General features: G+C 34.7%; 1 protein-coding gene across 4 annotated transcripts in view; it reads right to left on the bottom strand.

Moving 5' to 3' along the window:
* The window catches only part of LOC128988629 (histone deacetylase 6-like), a 40,878-nt gene extending 19,465 nt beyond the window's left edge, over nucleotides 1-21,413 (bottom strand). Inside the window, exons 1-14 of one of the 4 annotated variants that reach the window (XM_054410096.1) lie at nucleotides 21,304-21,413; nucleotides 13,520-13,699; nucleotides 12,017-12,136; nucleotides 9,622-9,752; nucleotides 8,396-8,579; nucleotides 7,633-7,730; nucleotides 5,706-5,879; nucleotides 5,023-5,215; nucleotides 4,496-4,555; nucleotides 3,730-3,819; nucleotides 3,189-3,295; nucleotides 2,043-2,281; nucleotides 1,313-1,394; nucleotides 16-103 (exon numbers count right to left, since the gene is read on the bottom strand). In XM_054410096.1, coding sequence (XP_054266071.1) covers nucleotides 16-103; nucleotides 1,313-1,394; nucleotides 2,043-2,281; nucleotides 3,189-3,295; nucleotides 3,730-3,819; nucleotides 4,496-4,555; nucleotides 5,023-5,215; nucleotides 5,706-5,879; nucleotides 7,633-7,730; nucleotides 8,396-8,579; nucleotides 9,622-9,752; nucleotides 12,017-12,136; nucleotides 13,520-13,582 — 1,629 coding nt within the window. In that variant the 5' untranslated portion in view covers nucleotides 13,583-13,699; nucleotides 21,304-21,413. Of the gene's footprint in view, nucleotides 1-15; nucleotides 104-1,312; nucleotides 1,395-2,042; nucleotides 2,282-3,188; nucleotides 3,296-3,729; nucleotides 3,820-4,495; nucleotides 4,556-5,022; nucleotides 5,216-5,705; nucleotides 5,880-7,632; nucleotides 7,731-8,395; nucleotides 8,580-9,621; nucleotides 9,753-11,532; nucleotides 11,601-12,016; nucleotides 12,137-13,519; nucleotides 13,700-21,186 lie in introns of those variants that run through there. The other 3 variants (XM_054410098.1, XM_054410097.1, XM_054410099.1) reach the window with 3 other exon arrangements.
* Between the last annotated feature and the right edge of the window lie 2,250 nt (nucleotides 21,414-23,663).

Below are 23,663 nucleotides of genomic sequence, written 5' to 3'. Positions count from 1 at the left end.
ATAAATTATATTTACTTGCAGTATGTGTAGTCGATCCAGGAGTTTATATTCTAAATGCTTTTCATAAATCTTCTGAATACGGCTTGGCCTCTCAGGATGGCCCCTGGAATCATCAAATGTGAAATAAAAATTTCTTCCAGTCATGGTGTTGATTTTAGGAATTTAGAATGTTTGTGATAAGAAGTTAGAAGTTTAAGTATTCCTTGTCAGTGCTTGATATTTAGGATTAAAGGTAACACAACTGAAACCAAATCACCAACTAATGAAACTGAAATCTATGACCCCTCTTGTCCATCCTCTCCACCTCCTCCTCCCCTCCTCTCCTTCTCATTCCCACCTCTATAGTGCATTGGGCTGGATGACGTCAACAAATTCAACAAAACGACAAAAAAAACCATCAGTATTTTGTTTGAATATACTGCATTTTCTTAAATATAGTTTGAAAATAAAAAAATATTCTTTAGTGAGAGGTCCTACAGCAACAAACTCTTTAAATAGTTAAACAGTCTGAATATCTTAAGTTGTTAGAGTTATTGTACATACACCGTGTCCCAAAAAGAATGGATCATATCTACAGCTTAATATACGTGTTACCAAAGATCCTAGAAAAGTCAACTATGGCTAATTTTAAAGCTGATATCTTAGAGTTTCTTCCGGTACCCTTCAACAGAAATCAGCTGTTCCATTGTTGTAGCCTGTTTGAATTTTTTTTATTAAGCTGCAATATAGTAAATGGAGTTTCAGTTGAAAGCATAGTCTATTGAATGGTTTATAAAGATAAAATCTGTGGTGTGATTTCTTTAGGTCTTGGGGTTTATGACACATTATATGTGTCTATCGCTCATTCATCTCAATTATAGATCAATTTATTAAAGCAAAGATAAGGGAAGCATTTGGAAAAAATACACGACAATGTGCAGTCAGAGCTGGAACATTGACTTGACTTTCTTTGACTAAATAGCGGAGAACATGTAGAGATTAGGCGGTGAAACAATGGTAGGAAAAACTTATGAAGTTAAGGAAAAAGGTGTATATAAAGTAAACTTGTAATCTTTAATAATAAAGTATTTATGCAAGTTTACTTTTGATCCACTCTTTTTGGGACACCCTATATTTTTATGCTTACTCATACAATATATATGAGGTTACATTATCTTAATCGCCAAGTGATCCATGTAGTCCAAAACTAGGATTATGTACGTTTCGACGTCAATGCGTCATTGTCAAATCTACAAAAACTGTTACAAATACAACATGAAGTTACTCATACAGTCATTGATTGTACCACTGAATGAAAATGATATCAACTTACGGATCTCTGAAGTTCTTGTGTTCCATCATTAGTGGATCATAAACAAAACAAACATTGTGTTTTGTCTGAAGAAGTTTGGTTTCTGAAACAGAAAAGACAAAGAACAATGTACAACACAATAAATAACAGTCAGAGACTACCAGAGTGGTAATAAACATGTGAATACTTTTTTACTGAAGTAATAAAAAGACGAGCCAGTGTTGCAACTTGTTTTCATGCACAAACAAGCCTGAGTGTGTGTGTGCCTACTTTTGTGTTCTTAAAAAAGTTTTTTTTTTATTCCTAGAAAAGTGAAAACAATGTATTATATCTAGTTTTTAACATGGCAAGGGCCAAAGGAACATAGAAGGGGCCACACAAATTTTAGAATTTATCTTTTAAGAGTTGCGTTAGAGAGAAAGGTGTTGGAGTAGGGTAGCTAATGGTTTCTTTAGTACCCTGGGACTTCACAACGCTAATATTGCTGACAGGAAATGAATTTTAGAGACCCTTACCGATTTTCAAAAAATGAACTCTGGATGTAATATGAATATGCCTGGCAGTTATGAGCCAATTTCCTTGTTAGGTTAGGCAAATACTTTTCCTCTCTGCCTCTCTTTCCCTTTCTTAATCTCTGAATGCATTGTTTATATTACCCTACAAACACTTGAATAGACGTGGCTCTCAATTCTATACTCCTCAAACTCGATGGCACATGGTACAGAGGACTAGAGTTTATAACACAACAGACCTGCAAGTAGTCGGTCCAGCTTGTTGTTGATCTCATCCTTGAAAGCTTGGGATTGTACCGGACACGTGTTGCGGGTGGGGTACACATCAGTACGAACACCTGTGTACTTCCACACCACCTGCGGCCAATGTTGCGTCTCACTCTCGCCTCTGTCTCTAGCACAGTAGCTCGCCTGCCACTGAAAACATCTCCAGTAGGCGCGGTGACTGTACACACAGTTCAGGATACTGTCTTGGACACTGTTGGACAAACAACGCAAATGAGATTAGAGAGTAAGAATTACCTTCTTTTTGGTTGAATAGCTAAGATCAAAGAAGGTCTGAAGACTATCTTGTCTTGTCCTTCGGCTCTGTTTCCATTCTTATTAGTGATGGGTTAGTTACTGATTTTATCGGTTCAGTTTCGGTTTCGGTTTTTTGTTTTTCCCCTTTAAATACTAGTTAAATAGAATTTGTTTCTCTGCTTTTGCAAAAAAGTACTAAACATGCAATTTTAAAATGTGCTTTATGATGAGGTAATTATATTTCGAAGCAAGAGTAGGTTAGGCAACATAACCTAACCTCAATCCTCTCAATAGGCTTTGTCACAACTAACTGTCTTACTTTTAAACTCAAAGTTACAATACAACACAAGGTTTTATTCACAAATAATAATATTAGACTAATAATAATACTAAGACTAATAATACTAAGACTAATAATACTAAGACTAATAATACTATTAGAATAATAATATGTCTATTGTCTATTATGAAATATTGTTTTTCAAAAACTGTAATATATGATAGGTATTGGAAACAACAATATGTCTATTAGTTTTGTATTATTAATTTTAATTTATCAACACCAACATTTTCACTAGTCCAGGCTCTAATCTGTTTATATTTTATACTGGCTCAGCATTTATTTAACTATAACCACTCGGTTACTCACGTATATAGTATGGTAAAGTTTATATTTCCTTGTAATTGAGTAATGATATAAAATATGTATCAATCTACAATCTATGTAACAAACACATTGAATTATTTCTTCAAAAGTAAAATATTCAGTGGTATTTCAAATATTCAACACATTTGCAAAATTGGCTATTAGATTGCCATGTTACTAAAAGGTTTGTCTGTTTGTTGTGTTGATTGTACGTCACCTGTTGGAGGGAGGTGAGAGAGGGGGGAGGTTGGGGCACGGGTCTCCCAGCAGAGCCCTCAACGTCAGTGCGGCACCTTCCGCTAGGGATCTGACACAGTAGCCTCCCTGCAACATGTAAACATAACGCTAAAGACAAACTAGGCTGTTTGTGTAGCTAGATAAGTATCAAGGTAGATTTCTTTTACCAGGCTGAAAACGTATTTTTCTTCCAAAAAACTTTTAAACAAATTTAGTGTCTATATTATATTATATTCTGAGGGCATGCCCTGTAGCAACACAGTCATCTGGGTACACACGGTTGCAAGATAAACGTTGAACCTCGATCAGACATTGGTTGATCAAAATTCATGGAGCTTATATTGCCTAACAAATTATCAATACAGGCCAGAAACCAGTTGTAGTGTAGAAACTATCTAACAAAGTGTCCTGTTTAACAAAAACAGTCAATCAGTCATCAACCAACTTTCAGTTGTATAATTAACGACCTTGATTGCTTGAATATATGTTAGGGTTACTTGTATATGAATAGTTAAAATCACCTCTAATATGACAGCAACTTTTCCAGATGCCAATCCCATCAGTGAGGACACCAAGTGAGCGTAGCAAGCCGGTGTGACAGACATTTCCCCCTGAAAGCAAAATACAGTGGTTATAGATTTAAAATACAAAAGCTTCCACTGCAAACTAAGCATATCTCTGGTCACTTTATTGAGTTTTTGATTTATTCTATTAGTTTTACAATAATGGAAGTTTACACATTAGATACACCATGCCTAGGATCACGTTGGCTCATTGAGTTATTAAGTTTGATAACAAAATTAACTCGCAAATGTTAGTTTGATATACATTTCTAGGCCTACAATGAGATAAGATGTTTGGATGGCCTTTGCACACGACTCACACTCTTGCATTGTACATAGCCTTGTAAACAAACAAATCAAAATAGTACAGTAGAACCTTGATAACAAGACTCTCATAGGGATTATAAAATAAGACTTGTTATCAAGGTTGACTTCTTATCGAGGTTTTCAATAACATGTGATTAGGGGTCAATTAATTGCAAGGGGATTTGAAAATGACCCTTGTTATCAAAGGTGACTTGTTATCGAGGGTCTTTTTATCGAGGTTCTACTGTATTATTAATTATTACAAATGACATTTTTTGACTGGAATATTCTATAATTCAAGTAGTTATACCACTTATACTGATACAACTTTGCCATCGGACATTTACATATTCTTCTTTATCCATGTTTTTATTTGTTGACAAAGTTGTTTAACACCCCTAATAAGTAAACAAATTACCTCAGGGCATCCTAAAGCAGCATCGTAGCCAGCAGACACAATTATGAGTTCTGGCTGAAACTGAACAAACAATAATCATTGCAAACTTGAAATACTAACTATAAATATTGAAAAAAGTAACATTATTGTTCAATAGTTATCACTGGAAAGCTTAAAAATAAAATAATCAAGCTCAAAAAAAGACTCTTGCAATATTGATGATGACTGTACAACGGAACTTTTTTATTGGCCTAAATGGAATAATGTATCAAGGTAACTCTTTAAATTAATAAAAAATTTATTTTTTAAACCTACAATTTTTTGAAGCAAAAGTTTAGTTGAATTCAAGATTACAAGACATCTTAAGTTACAGTACCAGGCATTTCTTGTATGCATAAAGACTAAGATAGTATTAGTTGAATTCAAGATTACAAGACATCTTAAGTTACAGTACCAGGCATTTCTTGTATGCATAAAGACTAAGATAGTATTAAAGTTCACTCATGTCTTGTATAAAAGAGCGTTGATTCGCTTACTCAGTTACCAACCTCGGCAGCCATGGGTAGCAGGACCTGATGGAAGATGGCCATGTAGTCGTTGTTTCCCATACCAGTCTTATTGAGAGGGAGGTTGAAGTTGAATCCCGCACCTGCGCCTTCTCCCACAAAGTCAAACTCTGACTCTCGCAAGTTGGGCCAGAACTCACCGTGCTCATACCGATGTATGGAGAAGTAGACCACTCTGCAGTAACAAAGGTTCTAGATTAAAATCACATTGAATGGTATCAATAACTACATCAATATGTTTGAGTCCTCACTTCTAGCTGCAGCATACAGAACAGAGTTGAGATGTATTGTTGGTTAGTCCAGAGATCTACTGAGGTTCCAATGATCCTGATTGGGCGAAGAGGTAAGATATCTACACCTGGCCCTGACATATAATGATGTAATATACACCAATAAAACCTAGGTTTTGGAGATTGTTGTTAGAACGGTCCGACTAGGAAGGAGTCCATCCTGGCAGAGGAAACGCAAATACTTTACAATCATAATACGTCACTGCCACTGGCAGCATTTTCAACCAAGGAAGGCTTAAGTTAGGAAGGAAGATCATCATCACATATGTTTCTCTAACTTTGGAATAATTTTATTTTTATGACCCAACAGTAAATTTTCAGTGACTAAGATGATCATTAGACACTCAGTAGCAGTTATTCAGTATACCAAAGTACCTCGGGTCATTGTAGAACATCTGCTGGGTGGCCTGTCCGTGATGAACGTCCCAGTCCACTATGAGTATCCTGCGCATACCGAGGTGGTCCAAGGCGTGTCTCGCTGCCACTGCCACGTTGTTGAAAAAGCAGTAGCCGCAGAAGTCGCTATGCATTGCGTGGTGTCCGGGGGGCCTGCCACAGACAACTGTGTTACCTTACTCCTCTACACTACTCGGGTTGTTATGTGATATTTCTCGTCCATAATATTTATTTGAATTTTATAAAACCGAAAATTATGTATAAGGTACAGTAGACTCTTGATAATTCGAAATTGGTGGGCCAAGCATATAAATTTGAATTATTAAGAGTTTTGAATTATCAAGAGTTCGATTTATCGGGAGAAAAATAAACCATTCGAATTACAGAGAGTTAATTTGTTTAATACATACAAAGGTACAGCACGTTGCAATAAAACATCATACCGTATTTTAGTACACTTTTAAACAATCAACGGCTTATTTTTCAGTTACAGTAGACTCTTGATAATTCGAAATTGGTGGGCCAAGCATATAAATTTGAATTATTAAGAGTTTTGAATTATCAAGAGTTCGATTTATCGGGAGAAAAATAAACCATTCGAATTACAGAGAGTTAATTTGTTTAATACATACAAAGGTACAGCACGTTGCAATAAAACATCATACCGTATTTTAGTACACTTTTAAACAATCAACGGCTTATTTTTCAGTTACTGTAGTTGCAAAGAAATCTGTTATTTAGCGCTATATATTTCGCCTAGAAAAACAAGTCAGCGAACTAACTCAGACTACTGCTCTAACTGAACAAACATCAAAACGTCCAACACTAGCCTACCATGGGAACAGGATGTACTATACTGTATAGTTTCTTGTTATAACAGGAAGAGATCACTTCGAATTATAGAGCGTTTTGCCGACTAAACTTCAAATTACTGTGTGACTTTGATTTATAGAGTGTTTTTTCGACGAAACTTCGAATTACAGCATTACTTTGAATTATAGAGTGTTAACTGACAAAACTTCGAATTACTGAGTTACTTCGAATTATAGAGTGTTTTTCCGACGAAACTTCGAATTAATGCGTGTTACAAATTGACCTGCCCTCTACTTGGACTTTGAAATACCGAGTGTATAAAAATGCATGGTAAAAATTTGAAATATTGAGAGATTCTCTAGGGACTGAGCCTTCATTTTGAATTATCGAAAGTTTTGAATTATCAAGTGTTTGAATTACCAAGAGTGGACTGTAACAGTCCAAAACCTGATGTGATTGGTATCCAACATTAACCTTTTTAGATGACTAACACAATGGTATCTGGGTCCCGAATTGATCCCGCTCAAGATTAATCCATCAACCTTCACATTGAATGGCCAAAGTGCCATTAACAGTCAGAAGATTGCCAGTTCAATCCTGGGAAATTTCAGTATCTTTTCGTCGGTTCAAAACTGAATCCAGCTATACTTAATCATTAATAAGGTCCTGGACAGAGAAACTGCTGATATTAGTCAGTGACAAGCTACATAAGTTACCTATCTCACTCCGAATTCATGTCCAGCTTAAAATACACTCCCCAGGATGCGTTGCTGACTCATTGAATTGAACTACCGGCTACCGAGAAAATACCCCTAGACTCGATAGAAGGGCTCTTTAACTACAATTTTTTGTTAAAACCCTAAAGAAATATACCCAAATATGAAAATATTTTCTCATTTATTTGACCAATAGTAAACAACAATTTAACATTTTTATACAGCAGTAGGAAAATGACTTATTTTTTTTACTATTTTACTTTAAGAAAGGTGTGTAACTACTGTACTGTTGTGTCATTATAATGTGTACTTTATATTGTAGTGTGTCTTCACAGGTAGGCCTACTAGATAAGTTTACAGCCTATCAGGCTACTTACCTCACAATAGCCATCCCGTTGTGGACATTGCCACAACACACCTCATGCACCAGTTGTATTGTACAGCCGGCAGATAACAAGGCCAACTTGTACGTCTCCTGTGAAATGAAAAGTACAATCAATTCCTGCAATAAGTTAAGCCATAAAACCGTATACTCCCTACTGAAATCGATATAAAAGGTATTGGAATAGATTGATCCTTTATGTAATGAACAAAACTAAAAGATAAACGATCATCCAACCAATAATCACAATTAAAGAGATTGCCTATAGATTCATAGTCATTGTTTTCTTCCCTAAGGACAATCTAAAAACATAAAACACCATTGTAGAAAACTTTTAAAATTTCTTTTGACTATTTATTTCCATTGAAAACTTGTGTGCGCACATGCATTCATTGCCGTTGTAGAGGTCCACGTTTTGGTTTTGGACTAGCTTGAATCAACTAGGCCTAAATATGTTACAACTTGATTTCGTACTGAAGCACCACAGTATTTTTACAAGCGACACAAGATCTAATGAGAACAGATACCGTAACTCTACTGTGTAATCTTGTTCCTCATTGCCTTCTTGGCCTTAAGTTTATAGCAGCTGTCATGTATGATATTGTATGCCATGTGTTTGCTATGTTTATTTATTTGTTGTAAATAAACTTCACTTCTACTATGGACTTGAGAAACCATACTGTGTTGTAATTTTATTCCTAATTAATATAAAGGAAAACCAATTATAAACTTTTATCCAAGATACTGTTTATCCTCACCGGATGAATGTAGACAGCATCAAACCCAGAGGCAAGCTGCTCCATTTGCTGCAGGTCCTGACAACCATCGGTCTGCTTCAACCTGTCAATGTGTTGCTGGGAGTGAACTGTCAACAGCTCAGTCTCCGTGGCCTCCCGCCCCTGCACTATCTGACATCTCTCCACCAGTCCCAGCTCTACACACCTGTTACACCACATTACAAAACATCTTTCATACCAACCCTTTTAATTCTGTGGATTATTCAGTGATTTAATTATGAATATAATCCTGTTTCAGGGGGACCAAAAATCCTGAAAAAACCAGTTTACCTTGCAGGTTTCCGATAGTTTTGGTTAGAGTTGGGCCAACACTTGGCCAGAGGGATCGGTTCATTCTGAAAATGATTATCGAGTCAAGCTCAGGTTGAGTATCAAATGTTTGGGAAGATAAACAATCAAAAATTGATGATTTTGTCATGATCGCGAGTGATGTTCACAGTTTCGTGGCGATCGTGAGGGACGATGGTCACCGTGACCGCGGAAGATGTTCATGATTTTGCTGTAACCTCAGAATCTTTTCTAGGTATTACCATGACCGAAAGAAGCCGTTAACAATTTTGCTGTGTCCGCAAACATTAATGTTGCTGTGACCACAAACTATGTTCTTGCTTGTTGATGACCATGGGACAATTTTCTAGATTAATTAAAAATCTTAATTTAATATTAATTTTTCACAAACTAACTTTAGGTTTTCTTGGTGAAATTTCTAAATTCCCACATAATTCCTGGCACACAAAATTCATGCATAGTGTCCGGCTTTCCCAGAATTCCCAGTCTGATGCCAGCATGCTTTTTCTACTCATCATGTTAACACAAAAGCAATTTCATACGTCAAAGTACTTGGACCATTAAAGTGTTTTACTTCCCATGCCTCATATTCGTGGGGAGCGAGCTGGCTTAGTGGTAGAGTAAGGGGCTTTGGTTCCTGAGTTTTGTATTCAAATCCCGCTATTCACCGATTCATTTTATCAATGTGATAATGCCGCAACCCTCTAGGCTTAGCTTGGAGCAGAGTGTAAAACTGTTTCGAGCTAGAGCCTTGCTTCCCATCATGTGAAGGTGGGACATAACAATATCCACCACCTTCGCAGAACAGTTATTTGAGGAGGGTATTGCATTTTGATTAATTGTTATACATAAATGAAACCACCAATAAATTCTAGTGTGTATTATATACTTTAGGCTACCTGTCTAAAGTCTTGCTGAATCTGTCTGGACACTCCTGATGAGCAGAGTCCCAGAGACAGTGATGATTGACCATCCGAGTGTCATACACCAACCCTGTCATCCCCCGCCGCATGTCTCTAGCACTCTGTGCCTACAACATCGATAGGTTATTCCAATATATTTTTTAGATTCAGTACCAGTAACATTTTGTATAAGAACATAAAAGCTTTAAGAAAAGCATTTGGAAGTCCAAACTCTTATGGATATACCATAGATCAAACCTATCTCTCTGACACTGAAGTTTGAGCCGCTAACCACTAGGCTAGCATCACACCACAGCTGTCAACAGCTTGACAAGGGTGAAAATGGCTAGTTTGTTGTAGCAGTGCGATTTTATTTTGTATTATCATTGCATTGTGATCACATTCTTTGAAAGAAACTATACAGAAGTCTCTTATTAATCTGGACCCTATTTATAGATGTTAATTTGCAGGTTATGATAACTTCATACAGCAAAGCTAGCAAAATTGACTATGTAACTGTCCGCTACATTTTTGTTTGTATGTCGGTTCACTAGCTCGAGATCCTCATCAGGAGGTTGAGTACAACAAAGCCACATGGAACGTTAGGCAAGCCCATTTTCATTGTTGCTAGCCATTTTGGAGGTTAAAATCTGCCAAAATTAGCATTTCAAAAACATTTTTTACATAAATAAATATGGTGTATAAAAATAAATAAATAAACTCTTTATTAAGCCAGTGTTAATCAGATTCAAAGTTCTGCTTTACATGAAACTGTTGTCAAATACATCGGCCTACATAAAACTAGTTTATTGTATTGTACTTGAACACATATATTTTGTAGCATAACAAATCAAATCGTATTGAGCCAAACGATACGAATAACAATAATACAGTTTGCATTAGCCAGATCAGTACAATACCGTACTACAATTACAAATTCTAATGTTTACAATAATGACATATTAGAGCTTTCAAAATATGTTAGGAACTCTTGGACGCTGTAGCCGGTTTTATTTAGCAATAATTTATGTTTTAGCTGTTGAATTTTGAAAGGCTTAGTTCCAACTTAAGGGACAGTGGAAGTGAGTTAAACAGCTTTATGCCAACGTACAATTAATGTGTGTAAAAAAAAAGATCTTTTGAGTTTAGGAATTGCCAAGTTAAATTAATTAAATTAATGTGTATTGACTTTTAGTAGAGAAGTCAAAATCAGAAAAGTTTTCTATAATTTAAATGGATGGGAAAGTCAAGATTTTTTAATTGAAAAGGACTCTGTGCAGGACTGACGCTTACGCATAGAGTTAGTTCTAACAGCTATCTTTTGGATTTTGAAAATAAGTTTTGTGCAATGCTAGAATGGCATTGCCTTTTTTAAGAAGATGTTATATAACTTGATCCAGACTTTCACCTATCCAAACAACATGGAGCTACAGTACAACTAGTCTCCTAAAGTTAATAGGAGTTTACGCAAAAATGTTTACTAAGTTAAAAAATGCAATAGAGTAATTAATAATTTACAGTTGTCAGACATGTCTAGTAGATGATACCATATTAATGAGTTTGGTAAATTGTGTTTTTTTTTCATATTTTTAATAGAATAGGTCAACGATTTTAAAAGATTCACCATTTTAAAACATTATTATATACAATCAAAAATGCATTTGCTTTGTAATATAAAAAATTAAAGTAAACAAACCTGTAGGAGATTTTGCAGATCTTAAGTTATACTAATAATACATCGGTTAAAAATTCAACAGAGGACTATAATATCAATTCAGTTTACAATTACAAATTCATTAACTAAACCAATCTATTAAAAAGTTTGGTAGGATAAGCAGTAAAACAAGAATTTAATAAAAAGTTTCATAGGAAAATGTAAGGGCTAATATATAACATAGCACAACTTACCTCATCATAAAAATCAGACATACTAATACAAATAAACCTTCTTTTGTCCCAAAACTAGAAAACAATTTTACAATGGTATTCTAGGCACAAAAATGCCATATGTAACAAACAGGTTCTCAGTGCACTAAATAGTTGAACCGTACATTGTTCCCAATTAACTGTTTAAATACCTTTGTATTCAACTCAAGATAGCACTTATCTAACAAGTGGTTCTGTTCCTATTAAAGTAGAACACACACATGTGCATGCTATTGAAATCAGCTGAGAGGTCATCTTTTAAATTGCGGAATCTATTAATATTCTTCTGTTTATTGAAGTTAAGTTTTGAGATAAAGAGAAAGACTCTAGCTGTTATATATTCTAAATAAGAAAACGAAAATATTTTATGGTTCTAAATCCAACAAGTTTCTTAAATATTAATAATCCATTAAGTTTTGTTTACTTTAAATTGTGCACACTAAATTTTATATAAATTTATGTACACCTTTTCGTAGACATCTTCGACACCAAAAGTTTCATTCTTCTTCTGGTTTCTGTAGTTTTCTTTTATATCTTGGAGTTTTGAGTTTAGCTTTCCTACAGGGGCTGGTACAGTACTGCCGACCTAAAACAGTTCAATTTATTGACAACTACGAGTCTTCTAATTTTTTTACTCCCATAGAATGATAATGAGTAAAAAAGAACAAAATACCCTTCCCGAAGCAAACCTGCACACTAAGCTAATTTTCATGACCAGGTTAGATTTTCACTGAAATATTCCTTAAAATTGTCCAGTATTATCATGATTCAGATTCAATTACGTACATAATAGAATCTATATCTATAAAAGAGGAAGTATGTATGTATGTATATATATAGTTGGTATTTACTCTATGGACTCCGAAACCGCTTTACAGATTGTAATGAAACTTTCAGGCATTATTCAAGGATAATTTGTGTGAAGTTTGGTGCAGATACACCAAAAGGGCCCCGCCCCAGAGGGTTTTAATGGGTCCAATGTCAGACTTTTGGAACTACAATGTTTACAAATAAATATAACTAGGGGCATGTAGGGACATAAGTCCCTAAAAAGCTCAAAATTTTAAACAACTTATTTTCATACCGGTACCGTATTTAAACAAACTAAGAATCCAATTTTTTAATTGTCAAGATGGATATGCCTCTACACTATATCTTTGTCTAAAAAAGTCTCTCTGCTTTGGTCGTTGTTATGTAAATTTATGAAATCCAATGTTCGTCCTCTATGCGTTACCAAACAACCATCTGATCGTGATGAAACTTAAGGGAAGTAAATAAGTAGGGCCTAAACAAGTACTATACAAAATCAACAGAGTTTTATTATACACATTGAGTAATATTTTATGGTTTACATAGTCGCGGCAGGCTCGACGTAAGCGTGCACGCATCGCGATGGTTTCTGTTTGTAAATACTTTTTAAATAAAATGTGTTTTGGTTCTGTGTTCGGTAAAAACTTTATCTGTGTATTTATTTATAACAAATCGTTCTACAAGGATTGACCTGATGATGTGACTGTCGTCACGAAACCAGTCGCCGCATGAAGAAAAAGGATATGGAACAAGATAACAGTTTATTTTATTTTTTAAATCTTCAATATCCAGTAGTAGTAGTAGGAAAATGAACTCTGTTTGTTTTTTTGTTTGAAGTTCAATCACACATTAACTACTGGTCGGATTGAGCTGAAATTTGGTATTATGATAGCTTACGTTCCCGATTAACTTAACATATTGACATACTATTTTCTCAATGATCCTTTCGGACTCCACCCCAGTGGCTCTGGAGATTCCCATGTTAACCTTATCAGTAGGCTATTCATGGTTAAAAGGAATTGCTAGTACAGTATTTAAGTATAAATATATAAACTAGTTTTTAGACATTGTTTAAATCCATCCATGTATCAGATAAATTATTCAGTTTAAATTATTCTGTTTACTTGTGTTATTTTAATAAAAATATTAAAAACCTCACCTGATTGAGCCTTGGAGATCTTCTAGAAGATTTTGCATCAGAATTCTTTTGGGTTTTGCTCATTTTTAGGTAAAGAATGTATATTTTATTACAAAATTAAGTTTGAAACTCACATTATACTTATTTAATTTTTTTATCTGTCACACGTATGAAGTCATCAATGCTGATATCACAACAATCCTGTAAAATAGACACGGTTATAAAATAGGTACAACCGGTTTATGACAAACCTATAATATATCTTCAAACTAAATATAAGTTGTTTACATTCTGTTTTATCTTGTGAGAAGTTTTGTCAATGGCCTACTTTGGTAAGAATTAACTTGAGATAACAATATCAGGCCATTCTTGTAGGTACAGTAGGTGTCTTTATAACAATCCTACTGATATAAGTGAGGAAGTTTGGATATGGATGGATGGATGTTTGTGACAAGTAAACATGAAAGAAACTAAGCCGACATGTTTGATTTGATTTAAAAACATAGTGGTTGTCGGAGATGTGAATATTGATGTGTTGGAGGAATCGAAAAATAAAAAAATGTTGTTTAATGTTTTAAACTCTAACCATATAAAAGCATTGGTGAATTTCCCAACTAGAATTTGCAAAACAAAGAAGAGTGCAATTGATAATGTTTTTACTAATATAGCCAAGAGCAAAATTAAAGTTTCAGGAATAATTACTGAATTGTCTGACCATGATGCTCAGCTGTGTGTAATTACTGATAACAGTATAGAAATTTAAAAAATCCAAAAAAACAATTGTAACATACCGTAGGAAATTTACTGATGATAGAATTGCTCAGTTTTGTAAACTATTAGAAAGTGAAAATTGGATTAATGTGTTTAATGCACCTGTCAATGATAAGTTTGACATTTTCTTTGATATAATTAAGTATGATTTTGATGTTTGTTTCCCTAAGGTTAAAAGTAGATTAACCAGAGGAAATAGTAATTGGACTAGCTGTGTGCCCGTTCTACGCACGGGGATCTTATCATAGCCAGTTAAAACCTTCTTATATAAAGCACAGCAGTTGGTTTGCATACTTTCAGATATGCTGACAAAACTATTCCTTCGCAAATACAGTATCTGACAGTTTCAAGCCAAAACTAATGCTTCGCAATTAAATGTCACCCGGATCTTGTTGGTCCATATGTTATATCCAATGATTAAACTAAATAAACGGTATCAGCATTCTGACACATACTTTCTCCCATAAGTTTGTCAACAACCTTTATCATGTGTAAGCGGTGAGAGTAAATATACGGAAATGGGATTTGTACAATTTTGTTCAGAATTTAAAGGATTATAACATAATTGTTAAAAGTATTTAAGGTACTGTGACCTCAACCTCTTAATTTAACACTTTATTCGGGTTGACATTTTCATTATCAAGGCGCTCTTGTCCTTTCCGTGAAACATTGAGAAACAAGGACATTAATGCGTTACCATCATACATACACACAAAAACACCGAACTTAATTAGGGAATCTGCTACGCTTTAAGCATAAAAAGGTACATATAAAATTAGTACTTGAAATCTTTGTTAATGCCATAAAATTTGATCATAACAATTTATATTTCCTTGGACCGGAGATGACTCGAAATTCTGTCGAAATGCTATCTGAATCGGTTTGCTATATGAAATGAAGTACAGTAGGCCTACTATAGACGATTTAGATTGGTAATTTGTAATAAAAATTACCATAATAGGCCACGAACTATTGATACATAAACAACGTTCAAAGTGTTTGAACAATTCATGATGGTTTGCTGAATAAATGTTTTACTAAAATGCGTTATAGTTTTCTTAGCATAACATTTTGGAATCCAGACAGAAAAAGCAAAAATTATACAGTTAAGACATCAATTAAATTGAATAGGCCTACGCCTGTAATAAATAAGGTGCAACACCAACGATAACTAATTTGTAAATTACTGTGATGTGTTGGTACGTAAAAATGATTCTTGCTGCTACTAAAGGTTAAAAGGAAAAGAACCAGTACCGTACCAAAAACCAACGTTTACAGTTAAGAACTGTAGTACAGCCGACCAATTATATGCGTTAATCAAGGTTATTGATCTCTTGGTTTTGGATTTTCTCGTAAAAAGTTATCGGCAATCAAAGTTATTTCCCATTAATTGCTTTATTTGTACACAACTCTTGATGTAAACTTATCGGTGTCAGTTTGAAAAAAAAAACCTTATACAACATAACTTTCTGTTATTTAATAGATTACGTATTCTCTAAACAATGGTTGCTGGTATATATATTAACATTATAAGGAAATGTGACAAAAATCACACAACGTTGGGTTTTTGGACGTTTATAATTTTATTTCTTAAGTACCTAGGTAGGCCGTGTATTCTATGGAAAAGTACCGGTATCAAGGATCGTTGTCGAAAGGGTTGTTATAAATAATTGGGTAAGCATACGTACCACACGTACCCAAGAGAAGGGCTATGGGCCTATTGGCTGTATGGTCCAGCGATTGCATCACACGATGAGTAGGAACTATTGACTTTATATAGTCAATGGTAGGAACAGAAAGTGACACATTGGAAAATCGAGTTCAGCATCATCCGTAAACCTCTGTTACAATCACCCACTGCAGTTGTAATTTTTTGCTTTACACTTTACACAACCGCCATTGAAGAGCCGTCAATGAGTGGAACATTGTTTCTAAGCTATTGGCGACGGTCATTAGTAAATTTAAGTTTCCCAGCCGTATACAACACTGATTCAATCTTGATTTAATGTCTTCTTTCTGGTTATCAAAACTCCAAAACAATTTTATACACATATTTCTGGTTCCTGACCTGGATGATGCCTAGTTATTTAATTTACGGTTACACTATATTATTCCACTTGCGATTAATTAAATCCTTTATGTAATAAAAACGTTTTTAATCTCACTTGGATGGGATTTGCCTTCAAAACGTGATCGGAAATGGTTGTGGTGTTTGTAAACAACATTTGTAAACATTTCAGTGACAGCTAGAAAAAATAATCTTGATCCGAACAGCTGTTCGTTGTTTCATAGATGATTATGTGATACAAATTGGAAGAAAACTTGACAAAAACCGCACAAAACTGCATTTTTGAACGGCCGTAATTTTAATTACAAAGTAGTGAGACCATATTTTAATGGCTAAAGACACTCTCGCCAATCCAGTGAATACATTAAAATGACTTGGGTCTTGATAGGTACTCTCGTTTTCCTGGAGAAGATTGCGAAAAATGCCATCTTGAGTGTGTCAGACAGACAGACAGACAGACAGACAGACAGAAATTTAGATGAGACTTGTTTCGGCTTCTTTAATGTATAAAACGTAAAAATAACCTAAAAATGTATGATTCTGAGCAATGTACAGACAAAACTCTAATTTTATTTATATAGATTACAGGTGATATTATAAATAAAAGAATACATGTTTTAGATTTGAGTAATACTGCTAGGAATGTTAAAGATAAATCATTTCAAAATATTCTGATAAAAAAAAAGAAAGAACTAAAAAAAGAAGTCATTGAAACTAAATGTAATTATTATCATAGGCTAACTTATTGGAAAAATCACGAAATGTTAGTAAAACTACATGGGATATTGTAAATAGGGAAGTTGGAGCAAATCATAAATCAAGCCATGGTGAAAGTTTAAGTTTACCATATATTAAAGCCAATAACTGCACGGACGTTGAAGAAGTCTGTCATCTCTTTAATGATTACTATACAATGACGGTTGAAAATGACATATTGCCCAAACTTATATCTTCTACTGGTTCGAAAAATATTATTTCACCCTCCCAAAAATTTATATCAAAATTCAGTCTTTCACCAATTACTTATGAAGAGCTGGATAACATTATAACTTCTTTTGATAATAAATTTTCCACTGGCTGGGATGAAATACCAATGCCAATAATTAGACAGGCTCGTCTATATATATATTATTACCATTACTACATGTTATAAACTCTTCTTTTATCTCTGGAATCTTCCCCGAAAAATTAAAAAAATCAAAAATTAAACCTTGTTATAAAAATGGTAACCCAGAAGAAGTGTGTAATTACAGACCTATCTCACCGTTATGCTCATTTTCAAAAATTTTTGAGCGAGTTGTGCATATACAACTTTCAAAATACTTAGAGGAAAATAATTTATTAGATAAGGAACAATATGGTTTTAGAGAAGGAAGGTCTGTGATTGACGCAGGAGTCGATTTCTGTGAATCTATAATTAATTCAATTGATTCAAAGGAAAAAGTAGTGGGAATATTCTTAGACTTAACAAAAGCCTTTGATAGTGTCTCGCACGATTTACTTCTTGAAAAACTTAAATGTAACGGTGTAAAAGGGAGAGCTTGGCGTTGGTTTGAATCTTATCTTACAGGCAGGCAGCAGTATGTCACAATTGATCACATAAATAGCCATAACCAATTAATTACTTACACTTCCTCAACGAAAATTGTTAAGTATGGTGTCCCTCAAGGATCAATATTGGGGCCCTTATTATTCTTAATTTACTTAACTGACTTCCCCTCATTGATAGAATCTCCCAATCGTGTTTGTTTATTTGCTGATGACATCAATATAAAAATATCCGGAAATTCAAATGCTGATGTGGAAGTCTCTTCTTTTGTTGAGCTTACCAAATGTAACCAATATTTAAATGAAATCAATTTATTACCGAATACAATAAAAACTAATTATATAAATTTTTCTTCAAAGAGCAAAAATTCACCTGAGTTTAATATTTTTATGGATACAATTTTACTAAATGAAGTTAAAACAATAAAATTTCATTGGATTGCATATAGATGATAAATTCAACTGGGACAGTCATGTTGAAAACGTTTGTAATAAAGTCAACTCAGGCATACATGCATAAAGACAGATGTCAAAATTTAGTAGTTTAAAAACCTTAAAAATAGTATATCATTCCTTAATTGAATCACATATTTCTTTTGGGTTGTGTCTTTATGGGGGCACATCAAATTTTAACCTAAATAGCATTCTGGAACTTCAAAAAAAAGCAATTCGCATTATGTTAAAACTAAAGTCAAAAACATCCGCGAAAGAGCAGTTTAAAGAAATAGGAATTATGACTGTTTTTAGCTTATACATTTAGCAAATAGCCCTTTATATTAAATCAAACCATGAAAGATTGCCAAAATTGAACTCTTTTCATACATATTCAACCAGAAAAGGTAATGAATTGGCGTTCAACAGACATAATTTATCGGTTTATGAAAAAATTCCATCTTATAGTGGTGTTAAATATTTCAATAGCTTACCTGACAATATAAAAAATATAAGTAATTTTAATTCATTTAAAAAACGTTTGAAATTATTTCTCACCAACAGACCCTTGTATAAATTAGAAGACTTTTTCCAACTTCCTGAAATTTGATTTTTTTATAATAACAATTTTCTTTGTAAGTAGTCTTAAGTTTAATATTGTGTTTTTATAACTGACTCCATTCTGTACAAAATGTGCAATATGAATAAAGTTATTTTGATTGATTGATTGATTGATTTGATTCATGGGGGTAAATTTCTGGGGGCAGAATTCCGCTACCCCCATTAATGGACTTATTGTAAAATTGTGTTTACCGTATAATTAATCAAAATAAATCTACAAAAGAGCCTTTCCTCAACCTAGCTTTCCTTGAAATAGTGATGACTCTGTTATACTCGACACTGTAACAGATGAGACCTTGGCAACTTCCAACATTTTTTCCCCCGCAGCTGCAAAAAATCGAGAAATTTTCCCGGTTTTGAGTGATAAATATTCAGATCGCGTATTGCACCCAAGAAACAAAGGTAGCCTAATTAAATCTTCGATAATGAGTGGGTAACATATGACGGCAAGAAGAGGAAAAATAAATCTTGCAGTTCTGAATCAATGTTGAGCGGTGAAAAAAACCGACAAATCCGCTAAACTGGCGGCTGCTCCAGTTTCAAACAAAGCATGGTTATTTATAACAAGAGTGTAAGTCAATGCTGGAGTAAATACTGTTAAGAATCATATCCAGGCCTATTGTGATGGTGAAAACATGCTATGCGAGGAAGTCCCAGTGAAGTTTCCTGACTACATCATTTAAAGCTGCTGTTCCTTTGGATAAGAAAGAAGCAATTCTAGACCCTGACATTTGGCCTTAGAGGGCATTATGGTTGGAAACTATTCCTTTCGAAAGAAATTTTATCGAAGATCTAGTGGACATTTTTAGGCCCATGCTGGATTTCCCCAGGAACTACTTAACTCCTACTCCTCAGTTGTCTTTCCTCCAAACAACTGTAAGGCCTACGTTTGTGTTACGTAAATGTCCAATGTGTAAGGACTAAAATAAACCTCTTATCTGTCCCGTGTAGTGAGGTTAGGCTTGATGTACTGTGTTTATCTGAACATTGGATGAATGACGAGGAATCTCACAGTTTTTAACTATTGAAGACCTCGGTTTGGCTTATGCTTCTCATAGATCAGTCCCCAGTCTCCCGACTGCCCACCAGGGTCAAGTACTGCCTGGACAGTGTTGCTTCTGATTGTGACCCAAGCCTGTGCACTGTGGAGCTTCCCTCTACTGAAGTTGCTGATCACAAGGCGGTAATAGTGAAGACGACCCAAGGTTCGGTTAGTCCTGAACTCACTTTAAATACTGTACCTCTATGGCAAAATAGTTAGGTTAGGCCTATAAGAGAAGTTTCAGAAATCTAAATGATGTAAGGGCCTTGATAGATTTCAAACAGGACCTTCTAAACACAGATTGGAATGAATTAAATGGTCTTATCAATGTGGAAGAGATGCATTTGAAATGTTTTTTTTTTCTATTTACACCAGACTTTTTTACTTAAAATTCCCTGAGCAGGTAAAATCTGGAATGCTTTAGCCGGCTGCACTTTACTTTACATCCTACACTCATTTGAATGAAAAAAAATTTGATTATTCGATTGTTTCATTCGATAGCCTAGCCTAAATCGTTTGGTTAGTTAGGTTAACCTTACCTGACTGATCAAACATTATAGCCTAGGTAACTTATCGAATAATAGATGTATCGATCGATATTTTCATTCGAATGAGTGTAGGACGTAAAGTAAAGTGCAGCCCTTTAGCCTAAGCAAAATATGAGTGTTTTGAAAGTCTGAAAAACTTTCAATTTTACCCTTCCGTTGTCGACTGGTTTACCCCATGTTAGCGAGATGGAAAACTGTAGTCCTGATACTGAAAGATAGCTCTCAGTTGGCATTATATATAAGAATTTTAACGGATGGTGTGGCTGCACTTTACTTGACGTCCTACACTCATTCGATTGGTTTTTTCGATTCGATATTTTCATTCGATTCTATCGTTCGATATATCGTTTGGTTAGTTAGGTTAGGTTAACCTTACCTAACTAACCAAACGATATATCGAATGAAGCAATCGATTAATCGATATATCGATCGATATTTTAATTCGAATGAGAGTAGGACGTCAAGTAAAGTGCAGCCGATGGTGTTTTTGGCCTCTAAGTATCTCAAAACAAAAAAGATCGGTTCCAGGTCTTACCATGAGACCTACTGTAGTAACCTAAGCTTCTTCCCTATCAGGGAAATTCACTAAAAGGTAAAGATAAATACAGTTAGAAAAATAATTTCATGCATCCTGCTAGAGTACTTGAACAAGGCTAACCTTAGCTCTACTTGTTTCCCAATAAGGCATGTGTACTGTGTAGGCCTAGGTCTAGTCAATTTAACTTTGAGAGTTTTTCAGAAAAAGGGTATTGAATCATTGTTATGCTTAACTTACATGCCTCAATTTCCCAACATTTGTAATGGTGAGGAAAACATTATTCAGTTGAGTAAAAATCCCACACACCAACCTACACTAAAAACATAAACATGACCACAACCACTACCACTGACCGCTCCTGGAATGGGCACACGGAAGGGACTAAGGCTAAAGGTGTAGTGACGTCATATCTCTAGTGGCTAATGTCTTCTCTTGAGGCGACACGATTACCGTAACGAAACTATGAGATTTCAGTGGCGTTCGTGGCATGGTTGGTAGCGTTTCGGATTGATGTTCAGGAGGTCCCGGGTTCGAATCCCGCTGGCAGCACTAACTTTTTGTCAACAAATTTTTCATATCAGCAAGTCCGCTGAGTTGAAAAAATTTAAATTATTTTTTTTTTATAAAATTAACTTTTTAATCATACAATTTTTTAAATTATAAAATGAATTTTTAATTTTTAAAATTAAACTGGCATAACATAACCTAACCAACCAAACTTGCTGAAACTATAACAAAGATATAAGATAAAAATTGAATAAAGGTTCAATATTTAAAAAAAAGTTCTGTTCATAAATAAAATTATAAATGCATCATATTCTAACAAAAATATGTACAGTAAAGAAGTATTCGCATTCTAAGCAAAAAATCGTTGACAAAAAGCTAATGTCCCGGGTTGGTCTCGAACCCGAGACCTCATCCGAAACGCTACCAACTATGCCACGAACGCCGAAAAGCATTTATTTGGGACATTCGATAATATAAAAAAACTTGTCTGAACTGTTGTTTAGTTCCTGGACCGGGAAAAATAATATTGAAAAGAAAAAAATACTCAAACATTGTTGAAAGTAAAAAAAAAGTATTATACCTAATTTTTTATTAAGTTAAAAAAGTGATGTGTTTATGTATACATTCGTAAGCTACGGTTTCCAAGATCACGCCGGACGGCCAGCGTGATTGGAAAAGCGTGATTACGTAATCGTTTACTTATATACAACAGACACTCCTATCTATTTACTGTCATAGATAAAACAGACTCCCTTGTTGGTTAGTCTGTGAACTCACTAAGTAATATCATAGACTAAGGGGGTATGTTTTATCATAGACTAACCGACCAACCAACCATTAATAGACTTTTCATCCCATTGTAAATTTTTAAGCACGTTTTTCGTGTCTAGACACGAGTTAAAGGGAGCCGTGGTCTAGTTAATATCCGGTGGCACTGCTGGGGGTGTTAATGTGCCACGCTGATAAGGACTCACACTGGACAGAAGGTGGAAAACTCGTGTCAGACGTGATCGCTCGTCCTTGGAAACCACGACCATATAGAAGCATGGCTTCAACTTAAACTTGATAAGTGGTAATCACGCTTATCCACTCACGCTGTCCGTCCGGCGTGATCTTGGAAACCATAGCATTTGTCTTGTTTTTTTTAGTCTTGGTTTATTGGCATTTACATACATGTATCATGCACATATATAGAAATAAAACATGCCATTTCATTCATTCATTCACCTGCACAACGTAAGAGATATCTCTTATCATAAACCTACGCAAAACCCATCATCCCAGAAGCTCTGGTAAAAATTCCTTCGTTCTACCTATTTTTCATATATATTTTATATGTAAAACTAAGAAGGTAGACTGAAACCATGAATACAAAATATGGTTATTTTTTTATGGTATTTAGCCCAAACATATTTTTATTCCCTCGTTCACCTTCTCAGTTCTCAAGCAGTTGCTACCAGTGCTACCACGCTTTGTTTGAATCCCACCTCAGGTACGGGATCATCCTTTTGGGGTTGGTCATCACAAGAAAACCTCCAACGAGTTGGTGCTCCAGAAGAAAGCAATGCGGATACATCTTGGAGGCAATTTCTTACACAATAAAGGTCTCTTCGTCGAAGTATCTTGCCTTCATAGACTTTATAACACGAGGCGCAACGAGGATTTCCATCTGCTCTTCAACCTGCCAGATTGTCAAAGAGGGTTCACCTACAGTGTTGAGGAGGCGAATTTGGAATTGGCTTGCTGACTCTCCAATTTACAGCCTTGAGGAGTTTACGGCTCTTGTAAGACCACTTGCAAGACCCCATCTACGATTGGACTAAAAATCTTATCATGTAAATAAAAGATAGAAAAAGAAAAATTTGTATTGACACATTTTTGTGCTTTATGTTTATGAACAAAGCATTGTGTAATAATTAAAAAAATATATATAAATCTACTAAGGGAGTATGATTTGATCTATGGTGGTAATAATTAGATAGTTTAATCAGAATGTACATTTTATCTTTATAATTACATGAATATGTAACTGTATATGACTAATGGTCTTAAGCAGTGCTTACTTTCAACTTTCACCCGTAACTGTTGCT

The sequence above is a fragment of the Macrosteles quadrilineatus genome, unplaced genomic scaffold (assembly GCF_028750875.1).
Source record: "Macrosteles quadrilineatus isolate MER2022 unplaced genomic scaffold, UCM_ALF_1.0 Scaffold_3__2_contigs__length_128488019, whole genome shotgun sequence".
NCBI lineage: Eukaryota > Metazoa > Arthropoda > Insecta > Hemiptera > Cicadellidae > Macrosteles > Macrosteles quadrilineatus.
Note: the sequence above shows the minus strand (reverse complement) of the source record. Positions and strands in the feature narration are given on the sequence as shown.